The 24,972-nt window shown below is 45.1% G+C and overlaps 1 protein-coding gene across 11 annotated transcripts in view; it reads right to left on the bottom strand.

The window, feature by feature from the left end:
• The window catches only part of RALGPS1 (Ral GEF with PH domain and SH3 binding motif 1), a 222,733-nt gene that overhangs the window by 195,036 nt on the left and 2,725 nt on the right, over positions 1-24,972 (bottom strand). For 10 of the 11 annotated variants that reach the window (XM_021691186.1, XM_021691188.1, XM_021691187.1 and 7 more), the window contains exons 2-3: positions 24,357-24,464; positions 15,253-15,303 (exon numbers count right to left, since the gene is read on the bottom strand). In XM_021691186.1, the coding sequence (XP_021546861.1) occupies positions 15,253-15,303; positions 24,357-24,464 (159 nt within the window). Of the gene's footprint in view, positions 1-8,020; positions 8,129-14,236; positions 14,240-15,252; positions 15,304-24,356; positions 24,465-24,972 lie in introns of those variants that run through there. The other variant, XM_044920352.1, reaches the window with a different exon arrangement.

Genomic DNA, 24,972 nt, shown 5'->3' with positions numbered 1-24,972 from the left:
GAAACAACTATAGTGGTGAATTGATTTACCTCATTCACAGGGCCAAAAATATCTAGTAAGGAAGCCAAGTCATGAATGAATTCCTCTTTCTCTGTTTTGTGTGTTTTCCTTTACTTTCAAAGAAAAGAAAAATAGAACTTCAGTTTGAAGTTCAGTCAAGTACTTCAAGATCTGTCCTTTGGAGAGCCAGTGAACTCCTTGTGTAGTGGGAGCAGCTTTCTGTTCTGCTCCATTGCACAGCAAAACTTCCCGGGGAGGCTGGAACTCAAGGCCCCAGCACTGACAGAACTGCAGGCTTTCAAAGCAGGCTTTCAGGACCACTGCAGTCTTTGACATCAACACTGGCACAGAAAGTCCCAGCCACAGTGGCAGGTGGGCCTCCTCACTTCATCAAAGCTGCAACACCAGATGTGTGGCCAGACAAAGCAGATGCTTCATCCATGCAAGATAGCCTTGACATTCCTTTCAGTCAAAATTGAGCTTGGCAAAGAAACGGATTGCCATCTTGAAGACTTGGAAGTTTCCCAAAGGAGCTCACAATAGAAGAATTGTTTTTGGATGGTGAAAACATACAGGTAACAGAAACGAAGAGGAGCTGGATGGACCAAGATTGTCATTAACTGTTTGTGCAACGAATTTCAAAAGAAATGGCACAGCTGCTGATTCTTTCCATGACCTACTTCAAAATACCAGAAGACAGGTCAGCTCTTCTAGAAATGATATCAGTTGACACAGGAACTGCTTTAATCTCCTTCGTCTGCTCTGAGTCACAGCTCAGCTCAGCCGGGTCCAAGTTATGGGGCTTCATCAGGTTCTCTCCTGTCGGGAGTGACATCTTTGGCAATTTTGAAGGCTGTTTCAAAACAAGGCTTTCGTGTTGGGGTAAGTCCAACTTTTGGAAAACGGCAGGCCTTTCCAAGTCAAGCGTCCTTCTCCTCAATAAGGTTTCTTCCCCCATCTCCCCCGCCCCACCATGCAGCTTTGGGAGGTGGGTGCTCCTTCCCACTTCCAGGCGTCATGTGATCACTGCAAAGCATCCTATCACTGCAGCCTGAATTTCTGGTTATGAAAGTAAGACCAAAGATTACATAAGCTTCACTGCCACTCTTTCATTTGACATTTTCCAACTTAAGCTAGGATCGATGTAAATGCAAACAGATGCACATAGTCATAAAGGTAAGGTATGATTTTATAAATTCCTTTCTCAGGGAAAACGTTATATAACAGAACACAGCGACAGTGAAAACTATCATCACCCAGATGTATGTGGTGGAATCCTATGCCATCCTACACACGTTCAGAGTAGAATGATACCTTAATATAATTTGAGAAAAATAACTTTTTTCCCACAAAAGATAGTTTTCAAAATGAAGAAGTTTTCAAAAGAAGGAGGCTTTTGCTTCTATTTAAGACAAAAACAGACTGAACTACTGATAGTGATAGAATTTAGAGTGGAGGTTACACTTGGGGGTAATAGTGACTGGGAAGGGCGTGAGACAGGCTGCCGGGGTATCGGTGCATTCTATATTTTGCTCCAGTGGCAGTTATGTGGTCTGTTTATTTTGTTGTATCTTTAAGACTTATGCACTTTACTATACGTACTTTTAAAAATCTCTTTAAAAGACAATAAGAATGTGTGGGATGAAGCTAAAACAATGCTTAGAAGGAAATTTACGGCACTAGACACCTACATTAGAAATGAAGAAAGGGGCGCCTGGGCGGCTCAGTCGTTGAGCGTCTGCCTTCGGCTCAGGTCATGATTCCAGGGTCCTGGGATCGAGCCCTGCATCAGGCTCCCTACTCAGCAGGAAGCTTGCTTCTCCCTCTCCCACTCCCCCTGCTTGTGTTCCTGCTCTCGCTATCTCTCTCTCTGTCAAATAAATAAAATCTTTAAAAAAAAAAAAAATGAAGAAAGGCTGCAAATCATTGACCTTAGCTTCCACTTTAAGAAACTAGAGGAGCAAATTAAACCCAAAGTAAGCAGAAGAAAGTAAATAATAAAAAATATGAACAGAAATCAATGGACTAGAAAACAGAAAAGTAATTGAAAAAAATTAATGGAACTAAAAGCTCTTTGAGATCAATAAAATCGATAAACTTAGCCAGACTGAGCAGGAAAAAGGAAAGGAGACACAAATTATCCATACCAGGAATGAGAGAGGGAAAATCATTACAGATCCTATAGATATTAAAAGAATAAGGGAGTATCATGAAATACTTCCTGTGAATAAATTTAACTTAGATAAAATGGACAAACGCATTCAAAAAACACAAAGCTTACTAAAAACAGAAGCAGATTACCTGAATAACTCCATATCTATTAGAGAAACTGAATTCATTTTTTTAAGAGGGGAGAGACAGACAGAGAGAGAGATGGGGGGAGGGGTGGAGGAAAAGGCAGAGAGAAAATCTTTAGCAGGCTCCATGCCCAGCGCAGAGCCCAATGTGGGGCTTGACCTCATGACCCTGAGATCATGACCTGAGCCAAAATCAAGAGTCGTACTCTTAAGCGAATGAGCCACCCAGGCACCCCGAGAAGTTTAATTCATAGTTAAAAAATTTTCCACAACAATCTGCAACTGCACTCCTTGTCCAAAGGAATTGAAAACTTACATCCCCACAAAAACCTAGATATCCCTCACTAGGGCAGGTAAATGGATAAACAGTGGCACCTCCAGGTGATGGAACATTATTCAGCAATAAGAAGACATGAGCCATCACATCATGAAGAGACACGGAAGAATCTTAGGTATACATTACTAAATGAAAGAAGCCTATGTAACTGTCTGATTCCAACTCCATGACATACTGGAAAACGCAAAGCTATGGAGACACTAAAAAGACCAGTAACTGCCAGAGGTTGGGGGAGAGGGAGGGATGGACGGGTGTAGCACAGAGCATTTTCAGAGCAGTGAAACAAGTGTGTATGATACTATAATGGTGGATACATGTCATTGTGCATTTGTCAAAACCTATACAACTCCAAGAACGAACCCTAACGTAAACTATGGGCTTTGGGTAAAAATGATTCATCTTTTTTTTTTTTACACATTTACAATCATGAATTGTAACAAATGTACCATTCTGATGGGGATGTTAATAGTGTAGGAGGCTGTGCATGTGGGGGCAGGGAATATGTGGGAACTTTTTGTACTTTCTGCTTCAGTTTTCTGTGAACCTAAAACTGCTCTATAAAACAGTCTATTTAGGGGCGCCTGGGTGGCTCAGTCGTTAAGCGTCTGCCTTCGGCTCAGGTCATGATCCCAGGGTGCTGGGATCAAGCCCCATGTCGGGCTCCCTGCTTGGCAGGAAACCTGCTTCTTCCTCTCCCACTCCCCCTGCTTGTGTTCCCTCTCTCACTGTGTCTCTGTCAAATAAATAAATAAAATCTTTTAAAATAAATAAATAAATAAATAAGTCTATTTAAAAGGAAAAAATGAAAACCTTTCCACAAAGAAAACTCCAGGTCCACATGGCTCTGCTGGTCAAATCTACCAAATATTTACGAAAAATCATATGAATTCTACATAAACTCTACTGGAAAACTGAGAAGAAAGGAATGCTTCCCAACCTAGTTTAAGAGGTCAGCATGGGGCACCTGGGTGGCTCAGTTGGCTGAATTTCTGACTCTTAATTTCAGCTCAAGTCGAATCTCAGGGTCATGAGATCGAGCCCCGAGTTAGGCCCCACACTCAGCATGGAATCTGCTTGTCCCTCTCCCTCTCCCTCTACCCCCTCCCGCACCGCATGGGCTTGTGCCTGTGCATATACTCTATCATAGATAGATAAATAGATAGATAGATAGATAGAAAGAAAGAAAGATAGATCAATCGATCAGCATTACACTGATACCAAAACCAGAAAAAGACATTTTACATGAAAAGAAAAATACAAACCAATATTCCTCATGAACACAGATGCAAAAATTCTTAACAGAATTTTAGCATATCGAATCCAACAATATACAAAAAGGATTCTACATCATGACCAAGTGGAGTTTATCATAGGAACGCAAGTTTAGTTTAATATTCAAAAATCAATCATGCAATTCTCCACAGTAACAGACTAAAAAAGAAAAATCACGGTATCTCAATAGATGCAGGAAAAGCATTTAATAAAACCCTACATCCATTCCAGATAAAAATTCTCAGCAAATTAGGATCAGAAGGGAATATCCTCAACCTGATAAACGGCAAATGAAAAACGTGTAGCTAACAGCTAACATCATCCTTAACCACGAAAGACAACTTCTCCCTCAAGACCAGAAACAAGCCAAAGATACCTGCTCCCACCACTTCTACCCAACACTGTATTGGAGGCTATGGCCAGCGAATAAGGCAAATCAGGGAAATAAAAGCATCCAGTTTAGAAACAAAGAAATAAGACTGTTATTCACAGAAAAATCATCTGTGTAGAGAATTCTACAGAACCTACAAAAGAGCTAGTAGAATACGTGAGTTTAGCAAAGCTATAAGATATAAGGTCAATTAAAACATTTCTATATTTCTATAAACTAGGAACGAACAATTGGAATTTAATTTAAATAAAATAACATTTACAGCAGCATAGAAAATGCAACACTTGGGAATCAATCTGACAAAAGATGTGTAAGATCTATACACTGAAAACTACATTACTGAAACAAATTAAAGAAGATCCAAATGTGTGGATACACACAGTGTGTTCATGGTTCAGGTGATTCAGTATTGTTAAGATGTCAACTGTCCCCAAATTGATCTACAGATTGAATGTGATCATAATTAACAGCAGGCATTTTTTCAAAAAGATTTTATTTACTTATTTGTCAGAGAGAGAGAGAGAGCACGAGCAGGGGGAGCGGCAGGCAGAGGGAGAAGCAGGCTCCCTGTTGAGCAAGGAGCCGGATGCAGGACTTGATCCCAGGACCTTGGGATCATGACCTGAGCTGAAGGCAGACGCTTAACCATCTGAGCCACCCAGGCGTCCCAACAGCAGGCATTTTTGTAAAGCTACAAGCTGATTTTTAAATTCATATGGAAATGCAAAGGACTAAAATAGCCAAGACAATTTTGAAACAGAAGAACACATTTTTTTTTTTTTAAAGATTTTATTTATTTATTTGAGACAGAGAGAATGAGATACAGAGAGCATGAGAGGGAGGAGGGTCAGAGGGAGAAGCAGACTCCCCGCTGAGCAGGGAGCCCGATGCGGGACTCGATCCCGGGACTCCAGGATCATGACCTGAGCCGAAAGCAGTCGCTTAACCAACTGAGCCACCCAGGCGCCCCAGAAGAACACATTTTAAGAACTGATTCTACCTGATTCCAAGAAGACCGTGGAGGGTGTGGGAAAGGAGAGAGGGACTGCAAGGAGCATAAACCTGGGTGATGGGTATGTTTACTGCTTCGATTTGACGATGGTTTCACAGATATATACATTCAAACTCATCGAATTGTTGGCTTTATTTATGCATGGTTTGTTATAGAACTATTACACCTCAATGAAGCTGAAAAAATCTCATTCAGTTCTCACGTCCAATTTTTTAGGTAGTTATATTATCATCTCCATTTTATACAGAAATGAAAATGAGACTCAGACAGTAAGTGACAAGTGTGGTCACACAGATACACACCTAATCCTTCTCACTCCAGAGCCCAAGCTCTTAAGCTCTGGGCCATATAGAAAGAAACACTTTTCTTTTTTTTTTTTTTAAAGATTTTATTTATTTATTTGCGAGAGAGAATGAGAGACAGAGAGCACGAGAAGTAGGAGGGTCAGAGGGAGAAGCAGACTCCCCGCTGAGCAGGGAGCCCGATGCGGGACTCGATCCCGGGACTCCAGGATCATGACCTGAGCCGAAGGCAGTCGCTTAACCGACTGAGCCACCCAGGCGCCCGGAACACTTTTCTATCTGCCCCTCATTCATTAAGTATTGACAAGTATTGATCCTATAATGTGACATTGTGCCGGGGCACCTGGGTGGCTCAGTCAGTTAAGCATCTGCCTTTGGCTCAGGTCATGATCTCAGGTCCTGGGATGGAACCTCATATTGGGCTCCACGCTCAGCGGGGAGTCTGCTTCTCCCTCTCCCTCTGCTCCAACCCCCCCACCCCCCGCCATCCTGCCCCCCCCCCCTCCCTCCCAAAAAAAAAAATTAAAAAAAAAAAAAAAAGGTGGCACTGTGCCTGGAGTAAGGGACCACAGCAGTGACACAGAAGGTCCTTCCCTCGGAGAGCCCAACACATTGCTGGCCCAGGGTCCTTCTTAGCCTGACTTATTAGCACTGTTGTTCCTTTTCTCCTTGCCACATCCCTGACTTCTCTCAAAAGAGAAGAAATACCTTGTGAGTTTCTGCCATGTACCGGGCCGTCAGCCTGGGACAGGCATCATTTCTACTTTACCGAAAAAGAAACGTGCAGGAACCTGGCATGATCACACAGCTAGAGAGTAGCAGAGCCAGGGTGCAAATGCAGACCTTCCTGCCCGGGAATCTTAGGGTCCTCCAGTCACATCAAACTGCCCGGAATCATGCAGCTGTTCTTAACACAGAGTCCACATGAACCTTGTTTTCCTTGCAGACAAAAATCACAACCAGGCGCCAAATCCCCAAGGATAAAAACAGCTGTTCACCAAAGGTTCTGTTTTATGTTATTAATTCATTTAAAAGAAATTTGGTTTCTAACCAGCACTATTGTCATATCCACACCCAAGAAGGGAGAAAAAATGAGTCTGGAAGGTGCAAAGTGCTGGTTTCATTGGATCAAATACGCTGCTGGCCTATGTCTGCAGCCAGACCTGACTCCTGTCCCAGCGGCTCTCCCCACCCTTCAGACAAGTGTTTTTCTGGGGCTCAGGGAGGGACTCCAACCCCTCCCTCCATCATGAGTGGAGTTGGGGGGAAGCCTTTTCCACTTGTTTCCATTGTGACAAGAAGTCATTACAATGGGGAGGGCAGCTACTGGGAAATGAGAAGCAAGTAACAAATGCAAACTCAGAGCAGTCACAGATGAGAGAGGCGGCTGCTCAGGCTTCCGGGGCGAACATCAGTGCCGGCGAGCCTTACACGGGGAGCCACCCGCCCCACGTCTTGGCCCCCACTGGGGGGCACCTGGACCACCCCCTACTACCTAACTCAGTTTTTTGAACCAAGGGAGGCACTGCAGCACCGAAGTGAGGACGATTCAATGAGATATTACCATTATTATCACTGCCACATCCTAAATGTATTCAATAAGTAACATCAGGATGGGGCACTGTGCTGGGTCACAGGATATGGAGGGAAGAGCATCGGCATGATCCCCGCGTCCATGGAGTTTATAACCAAGAAGGCAGACAGACTGGAAAGAACTAATTATTCAAACTTTTAAAAGTCATGACGTTTCAGCACAACGGTGAGAAGTGCTACGCATCGCAAGTGGGAGACAGTATTGTGAGCGTGAGGGGAACGTGCACAACTCCCAGTCTAGTGCTCCCAGCTGCTGGCTCCACCTCTGCGATGGGAGGGTGGGGGGACGCCACTGGGGAGGCTGTGAGCGGCACGGAGCAGCAGGCTTGGGCTGGCTGAGGCTGGGAGGTCTGCTGCTGGCCCCTCACACCGCCTGCCGCCTGGCCGGCAGGGTAGAAGTGTGCATCCGAGGAGCAGTGGGGAGCCTCAGAGGGTTCTAGGCAGGACAGGGTCAGACGGTGGCTTTGGAAAGATGTCTCTGGATACAGCAAGGAGCTTGGGAAGCAGGATGAAGTGTGAGGAGATGTGATCAGAGGAGAGGTGGCAGAGGCTCAGGCTAGGCTGGGGTAGTGGTCTGAGAAAACTGCCCAGCATGTGACCTGAGAGAGGGGTTTTAATGATGTCATCGAAACCGATCTCTTTACAAATAGCTGCCTGCTGGCAATGAGCTTCCCTTCTCCTAGGGCCAAACGCTGTGATTCCAAGGAGCAGCAAAGACACACAGGGTTTGTCTGACATCCAACACTGACCTCGGCTTTCTGGAATGCCCGCTTCTTCAGAGCAGGCAACCCGGGATCCAGACAAAAGGCCAGAGGGTCAGGTTCCTGAACCCACAGGCAGTGTTTTCCTGCACTGCAACGTGTCATGTGGCCCAGAGGAAATGGTGTACTTCAGCAGGGAGTCTTCCATTCCTGCAGGCCAGCCCTTCGGCAGGCCAGCCCTTCAGCAAACCAACAGATGCTGGTTGAGTCATGTGCAGAGGCCTCAAGCCCTGAGGCAGGAAGGGTGAAGCCAAATCTCTCTAGAGTTAAGTGCCCCACAGGGATGCAAAGGCCCTCTGGAGAAAGCCTCTTTGCCCCAAAACATTCATGAATGCTGCTCCCTCCTTCATTCTAAGCCATCTGCCTTTCTCTCTAAGCCCCAGCTGCCCTCCGGGGGCACAGTGAGGACAGCAGAGGACTGCAAGCCCACCAAGACCAGCCTTTGCCTGCCTTCTGCTAACACTGAGCTCCTGGCCTGAGCCCTGAAGCCTGGTGGCAAGTGCTGGTGATACTCTAGTCCCTTACCTCAGGCAGCTCCCAGTCTAGGCGCTCAGCTGTCTTTGGGGGAGCCCAGGCTACCTCCTGGCACCTCCATCCCCCCTCTGTGTTGCTGTCAGCACCCCTGCCTTTGGCTCTGGCCCACGGTCTCCTCCTCTCACTCTCCTGCTCTCATCTCGAGGGACGTCACTAAACTGGCTGGTGTGCCTTCTCACCCCTGGGTCACACCACACCCCCGCCTCCTCCAGGAGAGACCTTCACTGTCCTCCCACTACAGCTCCTGCCAAGCACAGTGTCCAGAGCCACCCCAACTCACAGACCCTGCACTCTGCCATCATTCTCCCTCGATGACCTCCTGGCCTCCAGCTCATTCTCTGACTCCAACCCAAATCTGCGCTTTGCCCCCTGCTCGACCTCTGGTCCCTCAGTCCTTCTTGAGTCTTCCAGGCCGTCAGCCCTCTCCAGCCCTTCCGCCCTCCCTCCCCCAGGGTAAACATGACTGATGCCCCTGCTCTGCTTCCAGGCTCCCTGAGCCTCCTTCTGTCTTGGGAGCTACTTCCCCTGCCTCCTCCTCTGCCCACTGCCCTTCCTTCTGCTCCCTGAACGCACAGTCCACTCCCCTCTGTCCTGTTTCTTCTCGTCTCAGGCCTCACAGCAGCCTCATAACCAGCTTAATGCCAGGGCCCCCTCCTCTCCTGGGCTGCCCCCCCGGCCTCACACACACTATTGCAAAGCTCCTAATCGGTCTCCTGAGTCCGGTTGGTTCTGTCTCCGACAGCGAGAATAAACATGCTAAAACACAATCTGCCCATGTTATTCCCTTTCTGAAATACTTCAGTGGATCCCCGCGTCCAACAACGTAGAGCTCCGCCTCCTGCCCATCCCTCCCCCCAACTCTCCTTGACGTCTCTGCATCCCCCAAATACCTCCTGTCTACTGTATGTTCACATAGCTGTTCCTCCCTCTCACTGGATTGTGCCCACCCCTGTGACCCCTTCATCTGTGCCTCTCCAGCACGTAGCCCAGCAGACTGATGAATGAACGACTGAGTGAGCGAGTGAAGGTCAGTCACTACTGGGGACTCTGGCAGTGGGAATGGCAGCAAAAACTGGGAAAAACACAGGCACACAAAGAAGCTTTCCATGTCACTGAACTTGGTAGCACTAAGGCTCGTTTCCTTCATACTCAGGCCCACTAGACACCCATCCCCGAGCCTCTGGGACCCTGCATGCCCCCAGCTGTCAGTGGGCGAAAGAATGACACAACGACTTCTGGTAAGCCCTTGTTATGCTCACATTCCTAGCAATGGCAACGCATCCCTGTGCGCCGAGGAGCACAAAACCGAGAGAGCAGCAAGCTCGCCTTTTCTTCTCCCCAGCCACCAGGCACCAAAAGTAGTGTTAAATCTCACTGAATATATTATCTGCCTTTTCAATGAGTTATTCACTCTGCCTGAAATGCCCTTCCTTCCTAACTCCTATCCCCTTCCCCAAACCACCCAAAAAATACAACCGCTTTCAGCCTTCAAGGCTCAGTGCCAATGTGCCAACTCCAAGGCAGAGCGACTCTCCCCAGCAATGTCCGCAGGGTCCTGGGGCACCACGGTGTGAGTCCTCATCTAGACCTCGGCTTCACAAAGGCCATCCGGGCACCAGGATGTGAACTCAGACCTCAAGGATTCCAGGAAGAAGGCTCTTACCCACTCCGCTATTCAAAGCACTGCATCCTCAGGGCCAGCAGCCCCCACACGGGCACGGCTGAATGTTCTGCTGAGCACAGCCCCGCGTCCGTAATGCACACAGCCTCTTCCAACTGCGCACCAGAGACAGCAAACAGCCACAAGCCATCAGGAGCTGAGAGCCTGCAGGCACTTTACTAAGTTCTCACACACCCACTGTAAGGTTAAAACTGTGATTTCCCCCATTTTACACAAGAAAACGGAAGCATAAAGAGAATGAGTAACTTGTCCAAAGTCTGAGCTCCTCAGGGTGAGGCCAGGACTCAACCCCGGCTTTGTCAGATGAGTCCCTGCTCTCGAACACCATGCGGGTGAGTGGACCTGGCGGCCCAGTGTCGACAGAGCCCTGGGCTGAGGAACGCACAGACCGTGCTCATTGTCAGCACCTTCTAAGAATAGCAGATCCCCCCTTGACGCTGCTCCCCATCGACATCGAAACCAATGACAAAACCAGTTCTGACAGTTCCCTGGCCTCTGAGAATCTGCTGGGCCTTCAGTTCCATAGGCTGGGAGTTTGGGCATAATGACGGAATTGGGCATAATGACAGACAGATGTGGGAGGGAATACTGGTGGGGACAAAATGCCACCCCACAAATGTACCACACAAGGCTGCCACCACCGGGACCCCTCAGAAAGAACTCCTTCACCCCAAGCCCTGGCAGCCGGGAATCCACCACGGTGGTGACGGGTTCTGGGCCACAGTGTAGAAGTTAAACCCAGCTGTGAGCCATTAGGCTGCGAGGTTGCATCTGCATTAACTTGCCAATGTTTGATAAAATTGGTCACTTAGTCAATGGGGAACAGGGCAGTTATGGTTCTTTATTTCCTAACTTCCATTTTCCTTGTTCCCTGCCAATCCTTAACTCACCGTCTGCCAAGCTTCCTTTAAGCCCTGGGACGATACTTTTGCGGTCACCCTTGCAGAAACAAGCAGAAGCCACAGTTCTACCCTCAGTTATCAACAGCATTTGGAAATTTAAATCTTCAAAGGCTGAGCTCACCAGGCAAAACCCTTGTTTTGGGGGAAGCGGTTCCACCACAAAACAGGCACCCTGGTAATAATGTTCCCTTAATTGGTACACCCCCCACCCTTGGCAATGGGCCTAAACACAGCCAGATAACATTCTGCTCCCGCACTTTTCCCATTCATTCCTTCTCCACTCATTCAACAAATATTGAGTATCCACGGTGTTCCAGGCACTGGAAGATCCAACAGGGTCTCTCGGGAGGCAGACTCCAGAACCGAGTGAGCATAACCCTCCTCTTCTGCCCGGATGCTTCCAAAAGCCTTCTGGGGAAGTCAAGAAGGGGTGCCCACGTAGGTATGGAAGTGGTACGAGGGAGGGAAGATAAGAAGAAAAGGTACTAAAGACAAACAAAACTGCAATCCGGAGTCTGCTGGTTAATATTAACACCGATATTATTATTTTTAAACTACTGTGTATGTATGTGTATATATATACATATATATATATATGATGAGATAATACAAAAATGTAATTATTTAATGTTGTTAGAAACCCAAACTGTCAGTGTAAAAGAAATCATATGAAAATCAAGGGAATTAAGCTCACAACACTGTAATGTTAGATTTGAGTTGGAAAGATCAACATTATATCAGTCACATGTCAACAAGATAATGTGATATAACAAACAACCCTCAAATCTCAAAGGCTTACAACAGCAATATTTATTTCACACTCAGGGGTCGGTGGAAATGGCTGCAGTTCAGCCAATCTCCACTGGGCTCACTGGGGCGGGGCCAGGTTAGGCTAGAATTCGGGCTCTGGGTTCGGTTCAGGTCATCTATGACATCCTCACTTGGGGACTCAGGCTAAACAAGCAAGAGCTACCCATATATCATGGCAAGTGGAAGTTCCAAGAGGGCTGGTCATGCCTCTCACTCACCACGTGCATGCTGTCACTTATGCCCAAGGCACAGGGCCAAGTCCAAAGTCAATAGGATGAGAAACAGACACCACCCACAGGGAAGTCATGACAAGGATGAGGAGGGAAGGAAGAATGTGGAGAAAGAACACCACCTACCCTAATTATGAACTCATGACTTTTCCTTTTATTTTTTTATTACTTTTTTAAAGAGAGAGAGAGAGAGAGCACACAAACAGGCAGGGGCAGAGGGAGAGGGAGAGAGAATCCCAAGCAGGCTCCATGCTCAGCACACAGCCTGACATGGGGCTCGATCCCACGACCCCAAGATCATGATCTGAGCAGAAACCGAGTCAGACACTCAACCAGCTGAGCCACCCAAGTGCCCCATGACTTTTCCTTTGAAAAAATAAGTATTTCTTCACCCTGTCCACCAAAAGGGCCTAAAAGCAACTGCAACCTCCTCTCATGAGCATACTCTCACCCAGATTGTGGTTTCTGAATATTCATCTCCAGTAAAAGAAACCAGTACCCCAAAGACACACCCGATTCTAGGTCTTCAGCAGGAATTGTACAACATAACATTGATATAGCTTGTTGTGCCAAAGAGCAAGGAAGCCAACCAAACCAAGGGGATCGTGTTAAAAGGATACAGGTGGTGAAACGAAAGGGCTCCCACTGGTTAAAGATGGCACAATTTACATATCAAAAAGAATAGTGACTACAACTCACTGAAACAGAGATTCCCAGCCCCTCTCTAACTCTATGGGATCAACATCTCCAAGGATGGAGCCCAGGCATCTGTATTTCTTTACAGATTCTGATGCATAAGCCGCATGGAAAAGCACCAGTCCACAGGCTTCCTGATCTTCTGCGAGTGCAGGTCACTTGCTCTCAGATGCTGGCCTCTGCTTCCTGGGAAGTCTTGTCAAACTTGTAACTGTCCTTATTCATGTCCCTCCAACTCTGGGGTGGTCCAGCCACAATGTGGCAGGCATCATCAAGAGGAAAAACTCTAGTTTTCTGTCTGCTAACAAGAATAACAACAGCAAAAAAGCTGGGGCAGCTCCCAGGATCCTCCTTTTAACCACAGTTTTGACAATGACAGTGAGGAACAAACTCTTCCATTTTTAGCTAACGTAGATCCCAGACATTCAAGTTTGGGGTTTCTCCAGATACCTCAAAGGAATTAGTTTTCAATCCTCACTCTGTATCAGAATCACCTGGTAACCTTCTACAAAATGGGGCTGACTGGGCTCCAGGCCCTGACCGAGAGATCCAGACCCAATGGTCAAATGTGGAGTCCAGGCACCCCACGTTTCAGAGGCTGCCAGGTGATTCTGACGTGCAGCCACAATTACAACCACAGCTCCAAGCGAAAATCTTGAAGGTAAAACATCTCCACCTTAATGTCTTATCACAATTTGAATCAAGGTATGTCTTGGATGAGGCACCTTCCAAACCTCAGTGCCCTGGGGAAAAGCCTTGGTATGCCCCTAGCTGTGCCTCTAAAGAACTCCCCACCATCTTCCCTCCTACAATGAGCCTGAGCAGCCACGCCAGCTTCCCTGGGCACATGCAGGTTCAGGATTCAGGGCTCACGGACTCTCCCAGATGCTCAGGACAAAGAATAAGGAAAGATCCAAATGTCTAAACAGCTCCAGATCAAAGCTAAGCAGAGTACATGATCACAAAGAGCTGCAAGCTGAGAACTAAGGCAACCATCACACAAATACTCCCCTAAAAGTCTCCAAGAGGTAGAGAGTTGTTTTAATTTTTTTTCATTAGAAAGAATGGATAATTTCATGTTAGAAGATAACAGTAAAAAACGGGAAGTCAGCCAATTCAAAAAATCAAACACAGCTCCGCTCCCCAAACCTCATGAACACAGCATGCGTGTGCACACACACAATACTACAAATCACTGCCACGTCTTCACACAAATGCTGAGCGCAGCTAGAAGTACTAGTTTCCTCCTAATTTGCAGTATGTTAGATGCCAGCTCTCAGAAGGCCTGGATCCTTTGTCATCTGGTTTTGTATTAAAATATGCTGCTTTTCTCAAAGCCTTAACAGCTACCATACTATAAGAGGAAGGGCTGCATGTCAAGAGAGTTCTGGAATTCACACCATGGTTGCAGCAGACACTTTCTGACGTATCTCCCCATGTACACCCCTCTTTTCTAAAATGTGCACCCCATTCACCAGACTGGGTCCCCTCAGCTGTGCTCGCTCATCTTGGCCACATACTCCTGGCCTAGGTCACGAAGCAGCATGAGTCACGTGGCTCAGCCAGGCTGGACTGAGAGCTGCTGGTCTCAGTCTGGATAAATTCGAGCCCTTCGGAGAGGCCAGGTTGGACCATGCGAACAGACAGGAAAGAAGGGAGGAGAGTGGAAGAGAGGAAAAAGCAGAGACAAGAGGCAGAGACCGCTTGCGTCTCGGTTGGCTCTCCAGCCACCTGAACTCCACGCTCATGGATTCCATAAAGTGTCCCTTTATCCCCATAATAAACTCCTCTTCTGCCTATCCAGCTACTTCAAAATGGATTTCTATTACTAGCCAACAAAAAAAGAACCCTGACTAAAACAACTCTAAAGCCTTGTTATCAACTACTAAACATTTCCAGGATATTTTTAAAGACCAAAACCAACTTTTTTCTCTCTATTGAATATGCTGTTTCTAAAAATGTACATATGCTCTTAATGTAAATATGTATATGTTTTGCTGTGGAAACTGGTTTCAAAATGAGAAACAAGGCAACCACCAGAATTTGGGATCAACAAAAAGAAAGCTCTCCAGGAAAATGTTCCCTCACATCCGGTTCTTGACAGGGACCATTCTCAACAGGAGGAGCCTGGGAAAAAAGAATCAGTGTGGGAAGGCCTGGCTCAGGTATGGAGGCCGCGGGCACCAATTGCCCCCAGCCCTGCCAGGGTGGGCCAGACACAGTGACAGTCTCTGCAGACCCCAAACACCGGGCACAAAGAATGAGCACCATCAAGAATGAGAAGCTCCTGGATGCACTCTTTAATAGGGGCTTAAATCACTAATGTGTTTATAGAGACTTCAAGAGAGAAACCAAGAGTCGCTCAGACATGGCTGACTAAATCATCTCCTCCCAGCCACAGTGTTTAGAACAATTTAAAGGACAAAGTACAGACCTCCGGCTGGATGGCTTTAAACACGGGTATGTCCATTAACGTGATCTGGCTCTGCAACAAAAGAGAATCAGTGTTAGAATATACTGGAAGTCAAAGGTAACTTTGAATCCATACAGAGTAATAACACATTCTCCCTTGAAATAAAAATCAAGAAAGAATGGAATAAAAAATTCCTAAAACGCCTCTCCCATCCCTTCCCCCTTCGTAAATCTTGACCCTACACCCTTCTTTCTTTAATGTGAGACAAACTCCCAATTTAAGAATTGATGATAGTCATTTGGAGGGTGGGACTAAGATTAAGGGGAACATTTCTAGTTTGGATATTTTTGTACTATTAGAGTTTTTGTTTCAAGCATGAATTACTTTTGTAATTTAAAAAAGCTGTAGACATAATATTAAAAATTAGAATGCTAAACAGAGACACTATTACTCTAAATTTAAATTTTAAAAAAACTGTGGCTTATAGAAATTGTATATTTCTTCTGAAGTCTAAGTCTCCTCTAAATTATACGGTAGAGTGCTACTCGAGATGCATCCGTGGACCCGTGCTGTACCGCAAGCTATTTACTCCACCAGCCCACAAGGAGATAACTACAGAATTTGAGAGCAAGCATTTGGGAACTTTTATAACAAATTGCCACAATGTTTTTATTGTATTTTTTTTAAGTATCAGTCCTCAACAGATGGGAAATGAAAAACAACTGGCCCTTTACCACAGCTAGCTTGCGAAGCACTAATGTTGTAAACAAAGAAAACACACATCTAGTTAAAGGCTGTTCCCATTATTAGCTGCTCATCGGGTGACAATAAGAGAAAGCACCATTGCTGACAATCTTTGCAGGCCAAGGCATGCACTGAGCCGACTTTGCATGATCTGCCCATCTCTATATGTCACCTGGGATGCCAGGTGTCAGTTAACAGATACCTCTGTGATAGGCCAGGGAAAGGAGAGCCAAGGGCATTTGGATGCCTCCTAACTCAAGAAGACACCCTGCCCATAGGCACACATGTCAAAGGGGAGGATGTGATGTAGTGGAACTAACGGGGCCTCTGGAATCATCAGGGCTTGGGTGTGTGTCTGGATACCACCACTTAACAGTTAATATGCTCTTTGACACTTGGTTTAACCTCTCCCAGTCTCAGGTTCCACATCTAGGAAATGGTGACAATAATCCTTATCTTATATAGGATCCTTGGGAAAATTCAAGAGAAAAAGTGCAGAATGCCAGGCATCTGACAGGTGCTCTCTCGAGATATGCGTATGTGTGTATACATACATATATACATGCATATAGAGAGAGCACATCTATGCATGTGCATATATATAGAGAGAGACAGAGACAGAAAGACAGAGAGTATCTGTCAGGTGCCAGGCTGACACCTCCTATCTTGAATTTTCACAAAGATTATATATATATATATACTGCGGACCCTGAACAACATGGGGGTTAGGGATGCCAACCCTCCCCGGTCTAAAATCTGCATATCGGGGCGCCTGAGTGGCTCAGTCAGTTAACCATCCGACTCTTGATTTCGGCTCAGGTCATGATCTCAGGGCTGTGAGACCAAGCCCCATGTCAGGCTCCATGCTTACCAGGGAGTCTGCTTCTCTCTCTACCTCTCTCTCCCTCTGCTCCTTCCCCCACTCGTGCACTCTCACTCTCTCTCTAAATAAGTAAGTCTTTAAAAAGAAAAACCAAATCTGAATATAACTTTTAATTCCCCAAAAACTTAACTATTAACAGCCTACTGTTGACCAGAAGCCTTACTGATAACATCAATAGTTGATTAATACATTTTGTTTGTTAGATGAATTATAAACTGTACTCTTACAAAAAGGTAATCTAGAGAAAAGCAAATGTTATTAAGAAAATCATAAGGAAGGGAAAACGCATTTACAGCACTGTATTTATAAAAAAAAAACCAAAAAAACCTGCATGTAAGTGGACCCACACAGTTCAAACCCGTGTGCTCAAGCGTCAACTGTGTGCACATATGTGTTTATATATTTACACTTATATGTCACATATATGTGAAGTCACAAAGATGAGCTCATGTATTGGCATGTGAACTTATGGTTCCTGGCCAAAACATGAGCTAAGAAATAAGGAAACTGTTAATTTGTTTGAATATTCAAGCATCAAAGTTCCTCTTAAAGGAGGCTGTTACTTAAGTCAACAAATAGTCATGAAAAAGCCTCATGTCAAGAATACATTGGAAAGGGGCGCCTGGGTGGCTCAGTCGTTGGGTGTCTGCCTTCGGCTCAGGTCGTGATCCCAGGGTCCTGGGATCGGGCCCCGCATCGGGCTCCCTGCTCGGCGGGAAGCCTGCTTCTCCCTCTCCCACTCCCCCTGCTTGTGTTCCCTCTCTCGCTGTGTCTTTCTCTGTCAAAAAATAAATAAAATCTTTAAAAAAAAAAAATACATTGGAAAAATGGCAACACACACAGTATGTCAAGTGTAACCACAGTCCAGGGCTAAGGTGCAGAATTGTGGTTGCCTCTTGGCATAATTTAAAGGTGGTCCAAGACCACTGGATTCCTGAGAAGCACAGGATGCAGGCCAAAGCATACCATCTTCAGGGCTGAGCGGGAGAGGGAAATAAGCAGGTGGCTTCTGTGGAGAGCCTCTTTGTCCCCTCCAACGGGCCAGGGCTGCCCCTACGGAAGCTCAGCAGAGAGACAGCAAAGGCCCCAAGAATAAAGAAACACTTGGGAACCAAGCCCTTCCACCTCTGGGTCTACCCACCAGTGGCAAGGGGGCAGTGGACGTCAGCACAAGGTGGATCTGGTCCTCGTAATCTGGGCATCGAGGGATGACTGAGGCCAGGAGGCCCGCAGGTCTATGTGTCTGGCCCAGAGCTATGTCCCAGGCAGTGCAAACACACTGGCATTTCTCCTGCCAGACCCATGGTGATTGCTAGCCAAGTCCCCTCACATTTGGATTAATTCTGCCCTCCTGGGGAACAGAAAGGCCTTGTGAAAACAGGAGATTCACGCTGAAAGCTCAGTGGGCCTTTGAAATCTCTTCCGAGGCTCAAGTTAACCCCCACCTGGGAGAACTAGCAGGATGTCTGCAATGTCATTTAGGACGAGAACCAGAAGTCTGCTAACGTGGAAACGAGAAAGCTTCCTCTCCATCCTGCCGTCACTTCTAGGGCTTGCTACTGAATTTCCAAATGATTTGTTAAAATAGTGGCTTTACATTTCTCATTTTTTGGATGGTCCAAGTTTCGAGTATCCTAACCCCTACTCAGCCCCTAAGTCAGAAAACGTATTCAGGTGTTTTATTCAAAATAAACAATAACAGAGGTCTCCAAACTTAAAATAGACTGGCTGGTCCCAAACACACAATCTGAGGGTTTTCAGAAGATTCTCTCCCATTTCTATCCTCTCAATTCTCACCAAAAAAGACGCAGAGTCCAGAACAAGAATATGTCAATACACAGGTAAAATCATCAGATTATAAATTTCATGTCATTTTGCTACAAAGCCAAACACACATGGAAAGGTTGCTGATGAGCAGTCCTTCCCAGGAAATGTGGGCACTCCAAAGCAGGCAGTTTTACCAGAAAGGGAGGGTGTGGGTAGGGGTGGGAGCTTGAGGGAAGTCAGGTCCTGTCCCCCTTCACTGTGGCTCTCAGCCTCAGGAGACCCTGCCTGCAGGGGAGAGGACCCGGCTTCCTGGAGAGAAAGGGCACTTCCTACGGGTGTGGTGCAGCCTCCACAGAAATAGGACCATCTTGTCTACAAGCAGCACTTGTCGTGATGAGCATGGGACAATGCATGCAAGTGTTAAATCTCTACATTGTACACCTGAAACGAACATCACCCTGTATGGTAACTAACTGGAATTTAAGTAAAAACAATGAACGAGTGAACGAACAAATGAACGAACGAACGAAATCAGCAAACCCACCCCAGTGAGGCACACATGCCAGGACTGAGGCGCACACTCATGAACAAGTCTCTCAACGGCTTCTCCTTATCTTGGGAAATAGAGCCTTAACACAGGATGCCCAATGAAGCCAGTCACCCTGGCGATGCCTTCCTTAATCCTAACTTCTTCTCCCATCTTCTCCTTCTCCTACTCCAGGGTCCCCTAAAAATCCAGGCTTTTTAGGGAAATGGCTAATCTCCACATATTACAAAACATTTCTGTTGAGGTGAATTCTTCAGAATGGAGAGACCTATAGAAGTACTTCACAATCGGCCCTAAAGAAAGAGGTGTTTCTATGTGAATAAATGAAAGCCACCTAGCCAAAAAGGAAACAAAAAATGTTTTCTGCCTATGTTGAAAGTAGTGTTCTCTAACACTGGTGACTAAATTCCCTCTTCCCAGCCACAACCTTATATAAAGGCTCTCAAGCCCCAAATAAACAAACAAAAGAAGCTGCTGGCAAATCAGTGGCATATTTTACAACAGAAGATATCTTTAAATTTGCATTTAGATCACTCCACCAATACATGACCAGGAGGGCTCACGGAACAAAAGGCAATCAGCTCCAAAGATACACTCCTACTTCTACTCCAAGAGCCACAGGAACCATGTGTCTGGCAAATTTAGAATCATAGTCAAGGAAATGCAAATTAAACAGGAAGATGCCATTTGTCCTCCATCAGTGCCATCAGGAGCAACAGGACTAGAGATTGCTCTGTTCTTTTTGGGAAACAATCTGGCAGTAACCCATTAAAAAAGTTCTTTAACTGGATTTTTTTTAAAAGCCAAACTTATAAAAAGTTGCAAGAATAGTATGATGAATTCTATAACCTTTCACCTAGCTTCACTAATTAACATCTTGCCTCATTTGCTTTATCTCCATGTATATAATTATACATACACATTTTTTTTGGAACCACTCAAGAATAAGATGCAGATATCATGACTCTTCACCCCTAAATCCTTCAGCATGTTATTTCCCAAGAACAAGATTGTGCTCTTACATAATGATAAAATTATTACATTCAGAAAACTTATCATTGTTATAATAGTATCATCTAATATTATAGTCTGCGTTCAAAATTTGCTAAATATCCCAATACTGTTTTTTATAGCAATTTTTTCTTGATACAAGATCAGGCATCGCACTTAGATCTTATCTCCTAAAAAGTGAAATGAGCATACTGTTGACACAACAATCCCCACACCTACAGAAAGAAGAGCGCTGGTACATAAGGAGACTTTATATAGAGATCTACATTTAGATACAGATAGAAAAATACATGTTTACTGCACCATTATTTGCAGCAGGAAAAATCTGGAAACAACATAAGAGACCATGAAAAGGGACTTATTGAAAAAAAAAAATTATGGTATATCCAGACTCTGGAATATTATGCAGCTATTAAAAACAGAGAATTAAAGGGGCTCTTGGGTGGCTCAGTCGATTAGGCGTCTGACTCTTGATTTCAGCTGAGGTCATGATCTCAGGGTCATGAGACTCTGAGTTGGGCTCCATGCTCAGTGGGGAGTCTGCTTGGAATTTTCTCTCCCTCTCCCTCTGCCCCTCCCCTGCTTGTGCATGCGTACACTCTCTCTCTCTTTCTCTCTCTCTCTCTCAAATAAACCTTTAAAAATAGAGAATTAGGGGCGCCTGGGTGGCTCAGTTGGTTAAGCGACTGCCTTCGGCTCAGGTCATGATCCTGGAGTCCCGGGATCGAGTCCCGCATCGGGCTACCTGCTCAGCAGGGAGTCTGCTTCTCCCTCTGACCCTCCTCCCTCTCATGCTCTCTGTCTCTCATTCTCTCTCTCTCAAATAAATAAATAAAATCTTTAAAAAAATAAAATAAAATAAAAATAGAGAATTAAATCTACATATATGGACCTAGAAAGATGTCCATGATCTACTGATAAAGTTCCAGCATTGCTTTTTACTTTGCTTTCAGCATACTGCGGAGTAGAAGGATGGAGATCTAGCTGTAGATCTCTGACATCAGCTGTAGCAACATTTTTCTAGGTATGTCTTGTGAGGCAAGGGAAACAAAAGCAAAAATAAACTATTGGGACTATAACAAAATAAAAAGCTTCTGCAAAGCAAAAAAAAAAAAAATCTACAAAACTAAGAGACAACTTACTGAATGAGAGAAGATATTTGCAAGTGGCATATTCAATAAAGGGTTAGTATCCAAAATATATAAAGAACTGATATAACTCAATACCAAAAAACCAAATAATGCAATTTAAAAATGGGCAGAAGACATAAGCAGACATTTCTCCAAAGAAGACATCCAGATGGTCAACAGACACATGAAAAGATGCTCAATATTCCTCATCAACAGGGAAATACAAATCAAAACCACAATGAGCTATCACCCCACACCTTTCAGAATGGCTAAAATCAAAAACACAAGAAATGACAAGTGTTGGCAAGGATATGGAGTAAAAGGAACTCTCTTGCTCTGTTGGTGGGAATGTAAACTCATTCAGCCACTGTGGAAGACAATGGAGGTTCCTCAAAAAATTAAAAATAGAACTACCCTACAATCCAGTAATTACACCACTGTGTATTTACCCAAAAAATATGAAAATACTAATTAGAAAGAATATGTTCACCCCTCTGTTTATAGCAGCATTATTTACAATAGCCAAATTAAAGAAATAGCCCAAGCGTCCATTGGATAAAGAACATGTAGTATAAATACACAAGGAATACTATTCAGCCATAACAAAGAATAAAATCTTGCCATTTGCAACAACATGGATGATCTAGAGTGTATAATGCTAAGCAAAATAAGTTAGAGAAAGACAAATACCAGGATTTCATTCATATGTGGAATTTAAGAAACAAAACAAAGGAAAAAAAAGAGACAAAGCAAAAAACAGACTCTGAACTACAGAGAAGAAACTGATGGTTACCAGAGGATAATTGGTTGGGGGGATGGGAGGAACAGGTGAAGGGGATTAAAGAGTACACTTATCATGATGACCTTACTAAGCAATATATGGAACAGTTGAATCACTATATTATACACTTGAAACTAATATAACACTATATGTTAACCATACTGGAATTTAAAAAATTTTAATAATTAATTAATTAAATAAAATTGCACATGTGATTCAGATTATATTCCTGTTGGAACAGTATTGGTCTAGAATGCCAGCCTTGGTTTTAAATCCCAGATAGACAGTGCCACTTACTCTCTGTGTGAAGAAGTAATTTTCCTCTTTAAGCACTGACTTGCTCATCAGTAAACTGGCAATAATAAATATACCTAATTTATCAGGCTGATGTGAGAAGTAAATTAGATAATGCATGTAAAGCACTTAGCATAAGACCTAGACATGGGGGACGTGTGGATGGCTTGGTCAGTTACGCGTCTGCCTTCAGCTTAGGTCATGATCCCAGGGTCCTGCGATTGAGTCCCGCATTGGGCTCCTTGCTCAACAGGGAGCCTGCTTCTCTCTCTGCCTGCCACTCCCCCTGCTTGTGCTGGCTTTCTCTCTCTTTCTCTCTCTCTGACAAATAAATAAATAAAGTCTTAAAAAAAACCAGCAACAACAACCTAGACATAGCAGGTGTTCAAAAATGGGAGCTGCCCTTAATATGACCATCCAGCATTAGGTGAATAATCAGGAGATGAAGGTTTTAGACCTGGCTCTGCCCATACCTGGCTATATGATCCAGGCAAAAAAAAATTAATCTCTTAGATTCTTCACTTCTTTATTAGAAAATCGGGAGCTAATAATCTGCTTCATCGGGTTATTCTGAAGACGGAATTCTTTCAGCCTACATGTATTCATTGAGTACCTAACTATGAGTGAGGCACCATTCTGGGCACTGGGGAAAAAGCAATGAACAAGTCAGATAAAGTTCCTGTCCTTAAAGAGTTTCTATTCCAGAGGAGATATATCACAAAAAAATATTATTATATAATGTAATGTTGGGTAGTAATAAGAAATATGAAGAAACTAGAGCAGGGTAAGGGAAAAGAGAGTGATGTAAAGATGCCACTTTAGCCCAAGGACAGAGACAGACACGTGGAGAAGAGCCAGCAGGAGTGAAGGAAGAGAAGCGCAGGGTGCTGCAGCAGGGGGATGCTGGGTGAGTCTAGGTTAGAAAAAGGGAGCCAAGGTATAGCTGGGGAGCACAGAGATTGGGGGCAGGAGAGGAGACTTGGCCAGACCACAGGGGGCCCTGGAGGCCTTGAGAGGAACGCAGGGTCTCATTCTCATACGAGGCAGCTGCCAGAGAGCTTCACACAAGTTTTTAACTGACCCATTGGCTACACTGAAGGAGGTGATGCCAGGCTCAGCATGGCACAAAATAAATGTGGGGGCCGGCAGTGGCAGAAGGCTGAGACACGGCCCAGTTAGCTCCCCCAGCACCCTGGAGGGCCCAAAACCTGTTACAGCAAAGGGGACAGGGAGGAAGTGGGCATGGCAGGAAACAGGTCAGTGGTGCTGCAAAGAGTTACAGCCCTGGGACAGTGCTTGCAATCTGGCTCCAGGTCACCCCAGAGGCAATATACTCCTCTACCCTCAAAGCACAAAAGGAAGAAACCAAGTCATGGCAAACCGAGAAGCCAACTCTGCGTCTCCACCACAAGGAACAGCCCTCAGTCAGACCAGCAGAAACACACTGGTTAAAGAAAAGACAATTTTTAAAAAATGTATTATTACAAAATACTATTTTCTATCATAGAAAAGTCATTGTAAAAATGTAGAAATTAAACAAAAAGAAACAAAAAGAAGAAAAATTAAATTCCAATTAACTAGAATCCTACAACCAGAAGTTATAGTAAATAATGTTTGGCTATTTATATCCAGATAGTTATGAACCTGTAAACATCAAACCTAGACCTCCTCTTCTGCAAATATAAATATGTGTGCATTGCACGTGCTTTTTAAAAATGACACTGTTCTCTATTAATGGTGCTGCAACTTGCTCCTTTCACTTAATATTCGAATATAGTGTGCATGACTTCCAAGGGGGTTAATTCTAGATTGATGGCATCCTTTTTAATGCTGCTTAGTATTTCATAAAGAATATTATATCCCAGAGTCCCTACTGTTGGGCACATGGGTTGTTTCCAACCGGTGTTTGCTACCCCCCGTCGCACCCTGTTTCAGTGCCCAGACGCCCACATCAGTTCCGTTACTTACAGCAAACTCCTCGGGACTCACTTTCAAGACATCGAAGACAACGGCATCGTAGCTCTTGCTGGCATAGTCGCAGCTCTGGCCCTCCAGAGAGTCTGAGCTGCTGCTGCCCTGTGGAGGACAGGGAGAGAGAGGCCGCCTGAGCAGTCGGGCTGACTGCAGACTCGCTGACTCCCACACCCAGCCCGAGGACGCAGGAGAGACAGCACCGTACAGTGAGAAAAGCTCCTACTGCTCGCTGCCTTACGCCGTTCCAGGCACCGGGCGAGGCACTTCATACACATGCTCTTGTTTAATTCTCGTAAGGACTGAGGACATGCTATTCTTATTCCCGCTTTACAGATAAGGAAGCAGAGGCAAGGCCGCCTCCCCCAAGGTATCACAGCCAGGAAACCGAAGAACTAGGAGGTGAACCTAGTTTCGCGTCTACCTGACGCCAGACGTGTACCCTCGGTCACTATCCCCGACTGTTTCCAACCCGCTGTGTAGCTGGTGGGGTAAAAAGATACAGCCCATGCCTCCTTCAGAGAGAACAGGACTTCACAACTTAGGAGGCCTAGGCAATCGTCTGTCCTGTTCTGCCTCTCAAACATTACCTGGTTTCACCTTTGTTTTTTTT

Source organism: Neomonachus schauinslandi, chromosome 13, assembly GCF_002201575.2.
Source record: "Neomonachus schauinslandi chromosome 13, ASM220157v2, whole genome shotgun sequence".
Classification (NCBI taxonomy): Eukaryota; Metazoa; Chordata; class Mammalia; order Carnivora; family Phocidae; genus Neomonachus; species Neomonachus schauinslandi.
This window is presented reverse-complemented; position numbering and strand designations above follow the sequence as displayed.